The 15,214-nt window shown below is 39.2% G+C and overlaps 1 protein-coding gene across 1 annotated transcript in view; it reads right to left on the bottom strand.

Annotated features, from left to right (window-relative positions):
- Positions 1 to 15,214, bottom strand: part of KCNH5 (potassium voltage-gated channel subfamily H member 5) — a 147,752-nt gene that overhangs the window by 38,948 nt on the left and 93,590 nt on the right. The window contains exon 8 of the mRNA XM_015629587.1: positions 11,127 to 11,326. Within this exon, the coding sequence (XP_015485073.1) occupies positions 11,127 to 11,326 (200 nt within the window). The remainder of the gene's footprint in view (positions 1 to 11,126; positions 11,327 to 15,214) is intronic.

Below are 15,214 nucleotides of genomic sequence, written 5' to 3'. Positions count from 1 at the left end.
CATCCATCATCCATCCATCCATCATCCATCATCCATCCATCCATCTATCCATCCATCCATCCATCATACATCCATCCATCATCCATCCATCCATCATCCATCATCCATCCATCCATCCATCCATCCATCCATCCATCCATCCATCCATCCATCCAGTTTCTGGTGGGAGTTTTATCCTGATTTGGGGTAGTCTTTTTCTACCCATCTACTTCTTTCACTTCGTCTGGAAGGGTGATGTGGAAGACAGGACTGTTCCACTGCACTCTGCTCACTCCTAACAGTTTTCACACTCATTTTCCAGAATTTCTGGTGGAAAGGCTCGGTCGTGTCTGTGAGTGTCCCTCCAGACCTGGTGCCCAGACTATCTGCCTGCTGCTGTGCTCATTCCCGGCAGGAGCACAGAACAGGCATGCAGAGCTGAAGGAGCTCCAGGACATGCAAAGACAGACCATCCTCAAGAGAAAAACACCACATTTTGTACACACTCAGAAATCCCAGCTTTCAGAAGTCTTGATGTAGGTGACCACTTACCAACACATGTCCCAGCACACCCAGGGCTCAGTTTCAGTGAGATATACAAGGAATTACCTGCCCAGGAGGGTTTACAGACTAGAAAATGTAAAGAGATTGGAGGAAAAACTGGAAGTGTAATGAAACCTCATGAAACGTAAAGGTGAGTGAAGAACTGTCCATTATGAAGACATGTTCATTGTAGATCAATTAAATAAGACCTTCAACTAGTTTCTTACCTTAAATAGCTTTCCCTATTGAAACAGTAACACAAATACACCTGAAGGAAGAAAGAAAATGAAAACCTGTGGGTCTTGTTGGGTTTGTAAACTGTTTAATATGTGTTTAATATTTGCACACTCTCCTAAACACGCTAACTTCCTTATAGCCCCAAAATGCAAAGCAGCTAATTGCACTGAGAAACATATAAAGCCTTTTAATGTTTTTCTAAGATAAATGATAGAAAAGAGCATGAGACTAAGAGCACCCTGGAAGTCTCATATCAAGAAGAGTGCAGATCAATATTACTGATTAATTTCTCATCATATGGAATTAATCTGGCAGCTAGCTCTGCAGACAGAGCAGGAGACAGGGACACTGGGTTAATGAGCTGACTATCATGGAATAATAGCAGAGGGAGACTCTGGTAACCCTGACTAAGCTTTGAGGCAAATGGTCAAGTTAATGAACTCAAGCCACAATTTTAATTTATGTTTAATGCAGGAGAGGTGTAAAACAAATTACTGCAAAGCATTCCTAAAGCTCCTAAAGTATAGAGTGTGAAAAGAATAAATAATTTCTACTTTAATAATATTTATTCTTTTTCTTATTTAGATAGATCAAAGTTCCTTTGGGATCAAAGACATAGCGAATGTAGAAAGGTGAAATAGAAGTTATTTTCCCATTCTCTGTATTATGACAGTGTGGGGTGAGAAGGGGCTACTGTAACCATCTGCACTAACAACTTCTACTCCAAATGTTCCCATCAATCCCATAATACCTGGTGAAATTATAGCCCAGAAGTTCTTGACTTAATGTTTTCAAATGCTACAGGGTATTTGTTCCAATGGACAGCTACTCTCTCTTTTAAAACATGTGTTGTTTCTGAACTGATTTATGATCTTGTTGAGATAAAAGACCTGCAGTAATCATAAATCTCTTCCACATGTAAGTGTTCACAGAATATGACCAGGACACCTCTCAATCTTGAAAAAATAAGAGAAATAGAAGATGTTTTTTCTGCCTAACACCACAAAGCACAGGCTCTCATTGGAAACTTCCCCCTGCACGAGGTTTTCTCACTTAAAACCAACTTCCCAGAGCTACTAGATAATTACTTTCTATTTTAACAACTTTAACTCAGAGTAAGTCAATTTGGGTTAATGATATTTTTCTGTAACAAAATGTTGTACAGAAAACATTTAAATCCCCTGCATAAGTACATTTTATCATAAAAAATAGTAATAAACACATTTGACAAGGCATATTCTCTGCAAGCCATCATTTGCATTAGTAATAGTATCTTGTGTGAGTCACTGTAGACTATATTCTGTATCACATTTCCATAACTTAGTAGGGGCAAATGTCAATTTTACAAACATTTATTTACCTGAGTCATTCCATTTACCAGCAGAAATACAGGCACACCTTAGTTTCTCAGTTAAAAAAAAAAAATTACTTTTGAGAGTGATTGTTTCACCTCGGCCTTACTTGACAAACAGAAAGTTTGTCTTTATTACAATAAAACAGAAATATGCCATCTTTCTTCATCTCAATACTAACTTAAGCAGAAAAATTTTCCTTTCTTTCCTACCATGATTGATGATTTTTAACATTTTTATCTACTCTTGGGCCTGAATCATGGTTATAAGTTTTTTATCTCCCTTTAATACTTTCAGAAATTTAAGTGCTTTTGACTTAACAAGGCCACGAGCTAGGAATTCTCAAGCATTGCTCTTAAGAAAAATGTCTGTGATCATACATGACTGATTACCAAATTTTAGCTTTTGTGCTTCCAAACTGCAGAAAAAAAATTGGTTAAAGTGTTGCAGAGGTTGTTCCTGTAAGATTCTGAGATGTTCCAGGACCCTTTGTTTGGAATGTAAAATAATTGCATCTCTGGAGAATAAAAGCCACTTGGATGCAAAGCAGAATACCATTTCCTCACAAACACGGGCTTAAATAGAGACTATTAAAAGTGAACACTCAAAAAAATTACTCTTTTTATAGACACAAGCAGCATACCTATCATAACACACTGTAATATGAAGAGACAGAAAAAAAAGTCCATTGCACAGAGAAAAGCTAATCTTAGAAAGCATAATTCAGTAATTTTCTGATGTCATGAAAAAGTGATTCTCCTAATGACAAATCACTGTACAAAGATATATGGAGATATCCATTATCAATAATATCAGCAGTAAATGAGTAATGATCTAAGAGTTAGCCAGGAAAAAATATGCTTAATTTCAATTCTCTTGCCTGCTACATAGGCATTGAGAACAGAGAATGAAACAGATGACAAGTAAAACAAATACTTAATATTTGAAGATTTGGCAAGGCATTGCTGACTGCTGTAGATAAATGTAGATATAGATAGGGAAAAAAGAGAACGAAGATAAATAATTGCAACATTCAGCTATGTGTTTACTGCATGCTCTTCAAATGAGCACTTCAAATTCAGACTAATATTTGCCTGAAAATGACCCTTTACTGATAATACAAGACTTTGGACATTCTTATTGTGAATTGCTCTCACTGACACCTCAGCATTTTTAAGGCAGCACGCAACCAAAGAAATACAAACTAGTAGCACCATGGCTGTCCCTGAGTCCATATTGTGTACAAATGCACAAGTGTGGCTGCAAAGAAGAAAATTTTGGTTAAGGGAAAGGATGCCCTGCAATGCTCAGTCAATCTTTTCACTGTGAAGGAAATGCCTCCAACACATCCTGGTAACAGAACCAAAGCTCAGCTGGAACATTGGTTCTGCCCTGTGTTTCTTTTTGGCAATGCAGCAAAAAACACCAAGACAAATTTCTTAAGAGGAGATTTCCTCGGAGATTCTGTGTCCTTTTGCAGTGAAACAGGCAGCTGGAAAGGCAGGCAGGGTGTTCAGGTCGCTGATGGCAGTGCTTTGCTCAGTGAGGGGTTTGGAGCACGCAGAGGGGGCAGCTGCTTGTGCTGCTACAGAATTTGCTCTGTAATAAATCTGCAGCCACAGACTTTGCAGCCAGCTCTCCCCTACGTGTCCAGGCAGCATGAAAGAACAGAACCTGCTACATATCAGTGCAAAATCAGAGGAGAAAGCTGAATTCTACTCAAAGGAGAATCTTTGTCGTCTGTACCAACTCTGATTTCACCAGCAAAAAGGCAAGGCTCCCTGAAGAGCACACAGGTATCCACAAAGACCTGACCCACTACAAAGCTGAGGGAGGAGAAAGGAAAGCACAGAATAGTATTTATCACCTCCCCTCTTTGCACAGGAAACTGAATCTCCTCAAATTCAGTGTAAGACAATTGCTGAGCTCTGGCATCACCACCCAGCACCCAGCTGACACAGACCCCAGCACAACTCCCAGAGCAAAGACTCAGCAGCACCATCATCTCCAGATCACCTCATATGGGGAATGCTGACAGTGAGAGAACGACCTGTGCTTGCTGCTAGAGACTGGCAAAGGCAGGAACCAGCTCTGGAAGGCCCACAGGGAATTGGCACAAAACATCTCACAGTCTTTTCAGCTCGAGATCTGTAGGGGTGGGGAATTAAACTCCCCAGGAGGTTCCATCTGATTTTTTTAACTCTCTCATCCATTTCCTCAGCATGTTCAGGCATTTCAAGATAAGCTTCCTGAACAGCTCAAAGAGCTCTACGGGGAGCAGAGATTATAAAAAATTCAAACAAAAGCACATGAATCAAAACAAAAAACTGCACAGATTAAGAGTGTGTCCAAATAATATATTTTAGGATGGTTTTACAGGTTTAAGTGTTTGTTAAAAAAATCTTCCCCAGCTGGAAAACACTACAGGATGGCTTAGGAGGTATTACAGAATCTGTTAAGACTTGTCAACAAAAAGGGCAAAGACCAGGGAATCACAAACATTTGCTATCAATCCTCTTTCAGCACACAGGATTCACACATTTTGGGGGTTGTAGGTAGGAGAAATATTGACTGATAACCAAGCCAAGAGCTTTGGCATTCTGTGGTGTAATAACTAGGACTGTTTCCTAAATGAATAACTATAACAAATACCAGAGATACTAAAAATGCCAGCTTTGAAAATAAAGAAAATAAACTCTTCCAAACTCAAACCCATAAGAGGCCACAGATAGTTATTTTTATTTTGTGGAGAAAGGCCATTCTGGGCTTTCAGACATATTCAGCAGTCAGAATCAGGGTCACTTCTGTTAAAAAACCCCACAATACTCACTAGGCAGCTGAACAAGTTACTCAGATTTTTAGAAAGATTTGGCTCATTTGAGTATGGAATTCTTTATCAGGCCTGGCTAAAAGTGTTACATTTAGCACTGGATGGAGGCCAAAGAGACAAAGGTAAGAAAACAGCTGATTGGCAAATCACAGCATTTTTCTGTTACAATAAATAGAAAATTTTGTAAGGATCTCAAAGATGATGTATGGAGCTGAGCAGTAATTAACCCTGCAGGCATTAGGGTAGTCTTTAATACATCACTGAGTATCTTGGCACTAAGAACTGAATTTCAGCAGCAATGGTGTGCTCTGTTTTAATTGCAGTAAGATCCAAGGTCACTTGGATTTAAATGTTCTAAAATCAAGATCTGAAAATCACATCTAAGTTGAGTTTGGCTCGTTCTCTTATTACTAATAGATGAGCTGAACCAGGGATTAAAATGGGCAGATTTAGTGGCATCGTAACAAATTTAATTTGTTTTTTTAACTAAGCAACCTGCTAGAGACATTAAAAAAATCCCTAGAAATTTGCTGTAGAGTGCATTAAATTCAGTTTTTTCAACACAGATAGAATATGGCTAAGAGTGTGGAAATCAGGGCAAGATGAGAAGCAGTAACATGTCTTTTAAGGAATCAAGTGGTTAACCAGCACAGGGGCTACTGGTCTGTCTAATGCACTGGAAAGTGGCACACTGATAATGTCCACAGATGACCCCAAGAGTAGATCCCAGGTTGTCTAAAGGTTGCATATTTAAAGGTTTTATTGTTTTCAGTTTTGTTATCATATCTACAACAAGCAAAATTATTGCACAGCCTTCTAATGGAGCAAGAGATAGCACACTACTGGGAAATCTATCCTTTAAAAACATCTTTTAGATAAAACAAGAAAAAGAAACATCAGAAAGAATGTGTCATATATAAAAGAATTTCTCGAATCACAACAGTTTCTGGCACTTAAGGTCACCTTTGGAAGAACAGAATTGTTCAGTGCACTATTTTATTTTGTGCCTCTTCTGGAGGAGGCTTCATTTTCTCACATGCAGCATTATGTAAAGACTCTCAAGGAAATGAAGGATGAAAACAGATGTGGAGAAGACTTTCCCTGAGATGTGGTCTGGAACTGAGAGCCCCTTTGTCTGCTCCACCCCTTTGGTGGCAGTGCTCAGGAAATCCAGGCCCATCCACTCAGGAAATTATTCCCACAGGAGTTAAGCTCGTGAGCTGCTCCACAGCCCTGGCATCTCCTCAGTCATGACAAGTTCACCATTTATTCTGTATTAATCCCAAGATATTACATCCAAGAGGCAGAGGAAACTGTGAGTACTCTTTCCTGTCCTGCAGAGTGCGTGCAGGAGGCAAACAATCCATAAAGGGGAAACAGAAAGCCCCACAGGTCCTGCCCACGGATCTGTGGGAAGGACTGCGAGATCTTGAGCATCTCTCCTGCATCCTGCCCTCCAGAGATCCATGGATTCCAGCTGTACCTGTTCCTAGCTCAGCCCTGTGAGATGAGGCACAACTTCCTGTTCACCTCATCCTGATCTGCAAAGAACGACCAAAAACATCTACAGCAAAACAAAAATACTTGTCCAAAGGATTTTTACCTGCCCCTTCCAGCAGGGAACTGTGTGCAGCTGTCACAGCCAATGTCATGGAAGTTCTCTTTGGCCATGAAGCTTGGCAGCCCTCTAGTCCTGGTCATCCAAAAGGAAATCCAGCCAGCACTTATGGACACCTCAGTGTGATGGGACATGGCAGGAATGGCAGCCTGATTCCTCTTCGTTGTCTCAAAGGATCACTAATTATTTCTACAGCTCTTGAAGCTCTTATTAACAGCAAACATGAATAAGCTGTACTGTCCTCATGTAGATTAATGTTTAATGAAGCTACAACCTGTGTCTGTTTACCATAAAGCCATCTCCTTTATGAAAGCTTAGTGGGCCAGCAGTGAATAATTCTAAAACTGTGCTATGTTCCTGTGATTTCTATTTCAGTCAGTGCAATATGGAATTGGCTTTCATTATCCCAATTGCCATTGATGTTCAGATTGAAAAGAAGTAAAACGACTTTTTTTCATTCAATCTATGGCTTTTCTGAAGGAAACTACTGTTAAACATGACAGACACTTATTTAATTGCTTTCTGAGCAAATTGTAAGCCATACAACAGCACACAGGTCAAGATGAAAAAAATATTTGGGTTTTACAGACATTTCAGAGTGTTATCATTAGATATGACCTTGAGACATTTGCATGTTAGTTAATGGTTGCTCTGCTTTCCTGGATAATGACCTATTTCTTACAGAACAGCTAATATCTATAAATTTCTAGTTTGCTGCCTGGATATTTTAATAAAAACTAAGATACTTTAATTCAGTGTGTTTCATATATCAAATTATTACTGCAAAGATTTTTTATAATCTACTTTAAAATGGTCATATACACAGAAAGTACTGCCTCTTTTTTACCTCTCACAAAAAATGCATGAATGCATTTAATGCATAAAGGCTTTTCAGTTTTGCCATGTTTTTAAGCCTGCTCGTTATTTGATGAGTAACCCCAAAATCTGCATCACTAAACATAAAAAATAAATTAAAAAAACCAAAAAATTCCACTGTTACACCAGGATATAAGTGTCCATGTATTACATATCTCATCCCAGCTGTCAGAGCAGGGCTCTCATGTTTAAGTGATTTAAGATTATGGATCAGAGGCCACTTGCTTCCCCTTAGGTAATAATAATAAATATGCTAATGCTTTTAGTGTCATTGTTAATTCCTTGTTTGTGAGCACTCAGAGACAGGCTGAAGCAATGTGGTCTGAAGGCAGGATTTGAAGATGAGTTATTCCCAAGGAGATCAGGGAAGCCAAAATCCTGAGCCTAAAGCACCGTCACTTTTCAGTTTGGGGGACCAAGTCCTCTTCCACATACAAGGAAAACACACAGATTTTAAATTCTGTTCAGGACATCTTGCTACACAGGCAGCAAAGACTAGATCTTCACTCAACCTCTTCCACTCTAACTTCTACTTTGCCTTCAGTTCTCATGTAAGGACTCATCAGTCTTGGCCAAGATCTTCTTTGGAACTACACACCGAATGTGTCATTCAGGGATAGATATTAGAGGCAACAAATCAACACATGTGAAGGGGTCGTAATTCTAACCAAGTTTTAAACTTATATTTTGATTTCAAGGATATTAACTTAAAATCTTTAATTATCAAAGAAACACATGTTAACTCTTGCTCCATCAGTGCTAGGATCGTTCAACACCATAGAAATCTACTGTAATACTCATATAAAAAACCTCATTTTTCCTTCTTGTTTAAATTTGGTTTTCAAAACAAAGCCATTTCAACATGCTGAGTGGCTGAATGAAAGGTATTACAAATTTGGGGCAAATGATGTTGCAAAACACACTCCAGTGTAACAAAGGAGATATATTTGGAACAATTTAGGATGTAATAGAGTATATTAGGTTGAAAAACATCCTTGGATGATGAAAACTGTCTGATCTGTCTGATGGAAAGTGAAAAGCTGGAATTCCTCAATAATTATCCTGTGTCATGAGCACATGTGTATTTTGCAGGATAAGAAGCTTAATGAAAAGTTCATAAAAATTAAGGGAAATGTGAAATCATATGATGAAAATATTTCCTCAGATATATACAGATATAACAGACTGCTCAGAATGTTATTACTGGAGCTTTGAAAATGAAACTGGCAGAAAGGTCAGGTCCAGGCTGTCAGACAAAGCAGTGCAGAGAAGCAATCCAAGACCTGGAACAATAATCCCTTCTTCCAAGCTGGAGCACTGTCTGGACTCAGCAGCTAAGCTGCAGGTGCAGTGGATCCCATTAGCCCCCCCTGAACCCACAAAAATAAATCTGACATGACACTGGGTACCTTGGGGGTCCCTCTGCTTCCCTCCTCTTGCTGCTCCAGGTTTGGTGCAGATGGATGCAATTTATGTGCAGAGGGTTCTACAGCAAGGCTTGAAGGGTTAGTGAAGGACCTGAGGCAAGAGAAACCACCTCCCTGAATGACCAGTCTCTGGGACTGCACTGCTGTTCCTATGACTTTTCAGCTGGAATTTACAGCCATTTCTCATTTGTTTGGGTGACATAACACCTTCCTGAGTGGAGACCAATGTAAGACTGGCTGCAACACAGCTTTCCAAGCTTTTGCTAAAGCCAAGGTTTTTGCAGAAGAAAGCAAACTGCCTTATCCTTGCCCTCGTACAGACACTGGGATGTTCTGTGCAGGCACTACAGGCCACTGGAGCTGTTGCTTTTGCAGACTTGCAGGCTGTAAGGGACACAGAATACCAAAATATCCAACCCAGTGCTCAAGTTCTTACATTTCTCTTGTCTGTTTTTCTGTACCATGGGTTTTTCTGGGTAGCTCGAATAGCTGCAACTACTGATGTCCAGATGCAGAGGTTCCTGAAATCCTTACAGTGTTTTAAATTTGGTTTGGATCCAGGGCTACGTTAAGGCAAGTCTTCACCAAGGGAAAATTGTTAAAAACCTAAGTCACAGATTTTACAGGTAAATTAATTATCTAGCTAAGCAGCCACTCCATCTTACAGACCAGAGAACAATGCTTGCCATGAGTCAGAGATTATGGCTCTAACTGTGTTTTTATAATCTATAAAAGGGGACATGCGGAAACTATGGTAGGAAATTTCAGTAATTAAAGCAGAGGTTCTCCTAATTAACTGCAAAGCATCATTAAAATCTAATGAAACTGCAGTGGAGTAACACAGGACTCTGGCTTAACTGCAAGGAGATAAATGCGAATGACAGTTGAATTTTCATGTAGTTTGAAGTTTATACAATAGGACTGAATGCATTTACAGTAGCTTAGAATAGAAAAGTTCACTTCTAACGTGAGAATCAGGATTAGGAAGTTAGGATATTAGTGCATAAGAAGTTAACATATTAAAGAATGTGGCATACTGAAGCATAAGAATCAAAGAAATAAAGATTTTTGCTATTTAAAGCAGTTGCATTTGTGGTGGTAAACTGAATTTCACAGAAGATGATAAATAAGAGAGCTGGTGTTGCATCAGCATGATGTAAGACTAAATTTTTCAGAGGAGAGAATTCATCCTGGTACACCTGAACAATCTGCATCACCCTCCCATATTTCACCAGAGATTCAAATGAAGAAAGAACTTTAAAGCTCTGCAAGCACATTTCAGGAGTCATCTGTCATCTGTCATGATTCTTCCATAACTCCTCTGGATTCTTGGTCATGAAGTTCTTAGGAGGGAAATCATGGATTCTGGAGCTTTAAGGCCTAATTTAAGCTGACGTGTACTAGGCCCACAGGAGCCACAGGAGCAGCACTGATGTTTACTGAACAAAAATCTGTCTCTAAAACTGTTTTATCTTGCCTTATGTTCAAGGCATTGCAGGTGGAACCCTCTCCCTCCTCTGACTTCAGCTCTGAAATATCCAAGGCTGGACAGACTCACTGCACATGCAATGCAGAGAGTTCTTGAGGACAAGTCATGAGGTCACTCCTGAACCTGAATCACTCTCCAAAGATGACCTTAAATCAGCTTTTGAGGAAAGCTAAATGACCAGTTCCTTCTGAGGGCTAAAGTCCCCTAGGACTTCCACCCTGGCACAGATGCCAACAGCATCCCATTCTCTGCACCTCCCTACCAAAGGCCTGAAGTGCCAGTCCAGAGATTTCAGCTCAGGGAGATCAATCTCTACTGCCATTAAATCTTATCCTAATTATGCTGATGGATACACTGACGTCCTGGGCATCAGCAAAAGGTCCAAGCCAATCAAACTCATTTAATTGCAATGCACAGATGCCAATAGTTCTCAGGATAATACAGATGTAGTTTAGACACCAAATTATGTTATTGGGCTAATTTGAAGACCAATTTCCCATTGATTTCAATCGTTAAGTACATTAAAATTATTTAGTATTTAGACAAATTAAGACTGGAAAGCAGAAAACATTCACCACAATGAAAAACAAAGGCATACATTCAAAGCAGCAAAACAGCACATTTTTTAAACAACCAGGTTTTTTCCCAAACACAAACAAAATAAAGGCATAGCATGCAGTTAAGAATTTGTTAGCAAATTGTAAGCTGCTATACAGCCCACTTTCTAAGAAAGCACAGAATGGACACAACTCTTGCTATCTAAAATGTCAGGTACCTTTTCAGTGTCAATTCCTTTAGACATGGACCAGGTTGAGACAATGTAATCCATGACTCTTTCACTAAGGCCTTTTGGGACTTGATATAATTTTAGGAAATCCCTCACGTTGTTCAGCATCTCGTGGTACCGGTTGGTGTTGGCATACATTTGCTGGAAAATGGTGGTGACGTTTCCAAAAATAGTTGCATAAAGAAGAGCTGGAAAACAAAAAATTAAAAATGAAAATAAATGTGTATGCTCTACTAAATGCTAATCATAATTTAAGGATAATGTTAGAGAATTTTTATGGTTTACATTCTTATATTAGGCATTATAGACTTTTCAGAAAAGAGAAATATTCTGGTCTCTCATAACACCAGTGTGCTGCGCTACTGCTGTTTTTGACATTATCAAATACATAGAAATATGCCTGTCATTTTTAATAATCTTTGCTCAGAGGTACTTTATAGCAGAATTCAGCTATGCATTTCCATATTGCTTTTAAAAAAACCAAAAACTGCAGCCTAAAAATGGTAAGAAATAAGCCACTGTGAAAGGAAAAAAATGCCTTCCATCACTCAGTGCATAATGTCTTCCCTCTACACAACCCATTTCTACCTCATTCCAGAAACATCACTTTGTTTCCCACCAATTTACTGCTGTACATCACCCCCCTATGAGAGGTGGCATTTTTAAAGAAACACGGTGCTCTCCTAAAACCTATCTAATAGAAGAATTGTACTTCCACTTCACAAACTGTTTTTTATATGTCCAGGTAGAAATCCGATGTCAGAGTTCATCACAAACACTGGATCATAGCAAACAAGGTCACACAATGTGTGGCACAAATGAACACAAGATTTCTGTTCAAGAAAACACAGCAGAATAACAGTCTGTGTGATGTTGCAAGGGCAGGTTTTTCCCTTGCTTTTCTGATTGCTGCATCATATCTGCAAGATATAAAAATTTTCTATACCTCTCTATCCATTCAGACATATATCAGCACTTAAGAGTACAAGTATATGGATTACAAAAAAGTTTAGATGGATGAATGCCACATGACTTTTTTATTTCTTTAGCTTTCTCTGCTCTTTTGGACTTCTGAAGCAGGACAAACCTGATGAAATATCACTTCTCTTAAGTGCAACATTCCTCATCCTTCTGAACAGCTTCTGATTTATCATGCACTCATCTCATCAAGTATGTGAGGGCACAAATATCCCTGATGTTAGATGCTACTGCAAATCATTATAAATGTATAGAGAAGCCCTAATTACCCCCAAAATTCTGTCTTCTACAACCTGTAACTACAGTTAGAGTGCATCTGCAAATCCAGTGCCTATAACCCAACTGGCCATGTAGACCTTCCCAGAGGACACAGGCTGACTGAAAATGTGCCCTGTAAGACTTGAACAAGGAGATTCAAGTGTGAGAGCTGCCAGCTTGGAAACAGCTAAGAATGCCATGGTGAACACAGCCTGTCTGAAGCAGCTGGCACCTATTACCTCCTCTTGGCAGAGAGGATTTGTTGAAAAATATATGGCCAGAGAAGAAATTTTAGTTCTGTGTCTCATAATATAGGGTCCTGGAAAAGTTGTGCTTAAAAAAAAGGTTGCTTCAAGAAATTAAGGGTAGAATAAATCATTGGATCAAGCACACAAGATCCCTGTAGACACCATCCAGCAATACCTCACTAAGCCAGAATCCACCAGGCTGTGGAGTCTGCACAGACAAACTCAGCATTATCTCCCTCTTGGAAACCAAAGCCTTCCTTTAGAACTGGAAATGGTAAAAATGATCGAGTTCATTCAAAAACTCCACTCATCTCACAGGTTACTGCATGGGGGATCTTTGGCAAAGAGATAAAGGGAACCTACTTTTAGATCTCCACAGCTTTGGAGCTGTGCCTCAAAGGCTCTCCCCACTCGTGGTGCTCCCCCATGCCCACAGCAGAAGCTGCTGAGGGTGGTTTGTAGGTTTTGGGGGAGAGAAGATTTTTCATAATTTCCCTCTCTCTGTAAATCCTCTCCCCATCCCTGTTCTCTACATGATAACTAGAAGGGCGGGTCATTTATAAAAAGCTGATCTTTATTGTTTTGCAGGTCTTGGTATGCAACAAAAGTTTGGAGATGCTGACAAGCATCTAATGCTGCTGTCTCCTTCCAAGGGTTCAGGCTCTCCATCAATAAATAACCCATATTGTCCATAATTAGCAAGTGACGATTTCCCAAATAATCTCTATTTAATGAGCAAATACTGAAGTGACAAGTGTGAGTCTTACCCCTCACCTTTAAAAAAAAACAAAGGCAGATGAGCACTACCAAGGGCATTTCACTTTTGCTGTATTTTAATTATTTCTGGCAGGTGGAATTGGCAGTAAAAAACATTTGCAAAAGGTTCTGAAAGAAAATTAAATGCTCTGCCTCTCCTTATAGTAAAAGTATTTAAACAATGTCTAAAGAAATCTCTAAAGTTATTTATACCATTTAATAGTTTTAATTTAGTCTCTCAGTTTACAATAAACAGGAAAGATGAGGTTGAAGGTGAAAGGATGCAATTTCATGAATGGACTGTTTAGGTCAGACTGCATTTATTCACCTTCTCTTTAATGACTTGAATTTCTCCAAACATTTCCTGTAATGTTCCTACAAGTCATGCAACACTCATTAACTCAATTGTTCTATGTGTGCAAATCTGGAACAGTCTTCACTAAATTTTATAGAGATAAATTTGATGTAATGATGCAGAAATATTTTTTTTCAGTCCTAAAGGTGAGGTGGTCCAACTGTAATTGTAGTTTCTATTTTCACTCTTCAGTGTGGAAAATCTACCCAAAATTACAAGAACCCAAGTACTATATATTTTTACATGTAAAACCTGTTACTATATTTTTACTTTTATAAAACATTTCTGAATGATTTAGCTATGGTGTTACATAAAAAGAAACTTTCTGAAAAAAAATGACTCAGAGTTACCTAAATAATCCCAAAGCATTTCAGATCTCTTATTATCCTGACTGTATGCTAAATACATCCAGATAGAAACATCTGCCTTAAGGAACTGAAGGCTTAATTGAGAAATCAGATTTTCCTTATGTCCTGCTCTAAGCTCGAGTATTATTAATCCAAACATATACAATGTTCCTCCAAACTGCAATTGTAAAGAAGTTTAGTAAGGGAGTACCAGCCTCTTCTCCCAAATATCAAGTGACAGGACAAGTGGAAATGGCCTCAAGTTGTGCCAAGGGAGGGTTAGATTGGAAATTAGGAAAAGTTTCTTCACTGAAGGAGTGTCCAGCAGTGGAACAGGCTGCCCAGGGCAGGGGTGGAGTCACCATCCCTGAAGGGATTTAAAAGATGTGCAGATGTGGCACCTGGGGATGGGGTTTAGTGGTGGGCAGGGCATTGATGGGTTCATGGTTGGACTCAATGACCATAGAGGTATTTTCCAACTTAAACAATTCTATGAGGTTGTGATCCTGGAAAAATACAGATTTTCATTTCAGCATGTTGAGGCCAGCTGTGACTTCTTCTTCTTCAACTGATTTCTTAAAATGGATTTTTAGATAAATATTAATAAAGTCCTATCATTCAGGAGAGATTCGATAAAACCTCCAATATACATTTCTGTATTGGGTTTGCATGGCCTAATTTTGGTAATGAGAGAATGGCTTCTGTGTACACAGGGGTGGTTTCTGTCAGAAGCTGCTGGAAGCTTCCTCCACGTCCAGCAGAGCCAATGCCAGGAAGCTCCAGGACAGATGTGCCACTGGCCAAGGCTGGGCCAATTAGAAATGATGGTAACACCTCTGTGATATCATATTTAAGAATAGTAAGGAAAAAAAAAAAAAAGGCATTGTTCAGATGTAACTGCAGCCAGAGAAGAGAAGGGTGACAGGAACAGCTCTGCAGACACCAAGGTGGGTGTCTGGCACCCAGACAGAGTCAAACCACTACAATTTACTGAATATAAACAGAGAGAAACCCAAATATCTGATTTACGATTTTAGAAGCTGAGCAGTTTTCTGTTATTTCTTTCCACCTCACCTTAATACATCTGCTCAGACTGCAAAACATTTGCAGGCACTGTTTGGTGCAACACCAGGC

This window comes from Parus major, chromosome 5 (genome assembly GCF_001522545.3).
Source record: "Parus major isolate Abel chromosome 5, Parus_major1.1, whole genome shotgun sequence".
NCBI classification, from domain to species: Eukaryota; Metazoa; Chordata; class Aves; order Passeriformes; family Paridae; genus Parus; species Parus major.
Note: the sequence above shows the minus strand (reverse complement) of the source record. Positions and strands in the feature narration are given on the sequence as shown.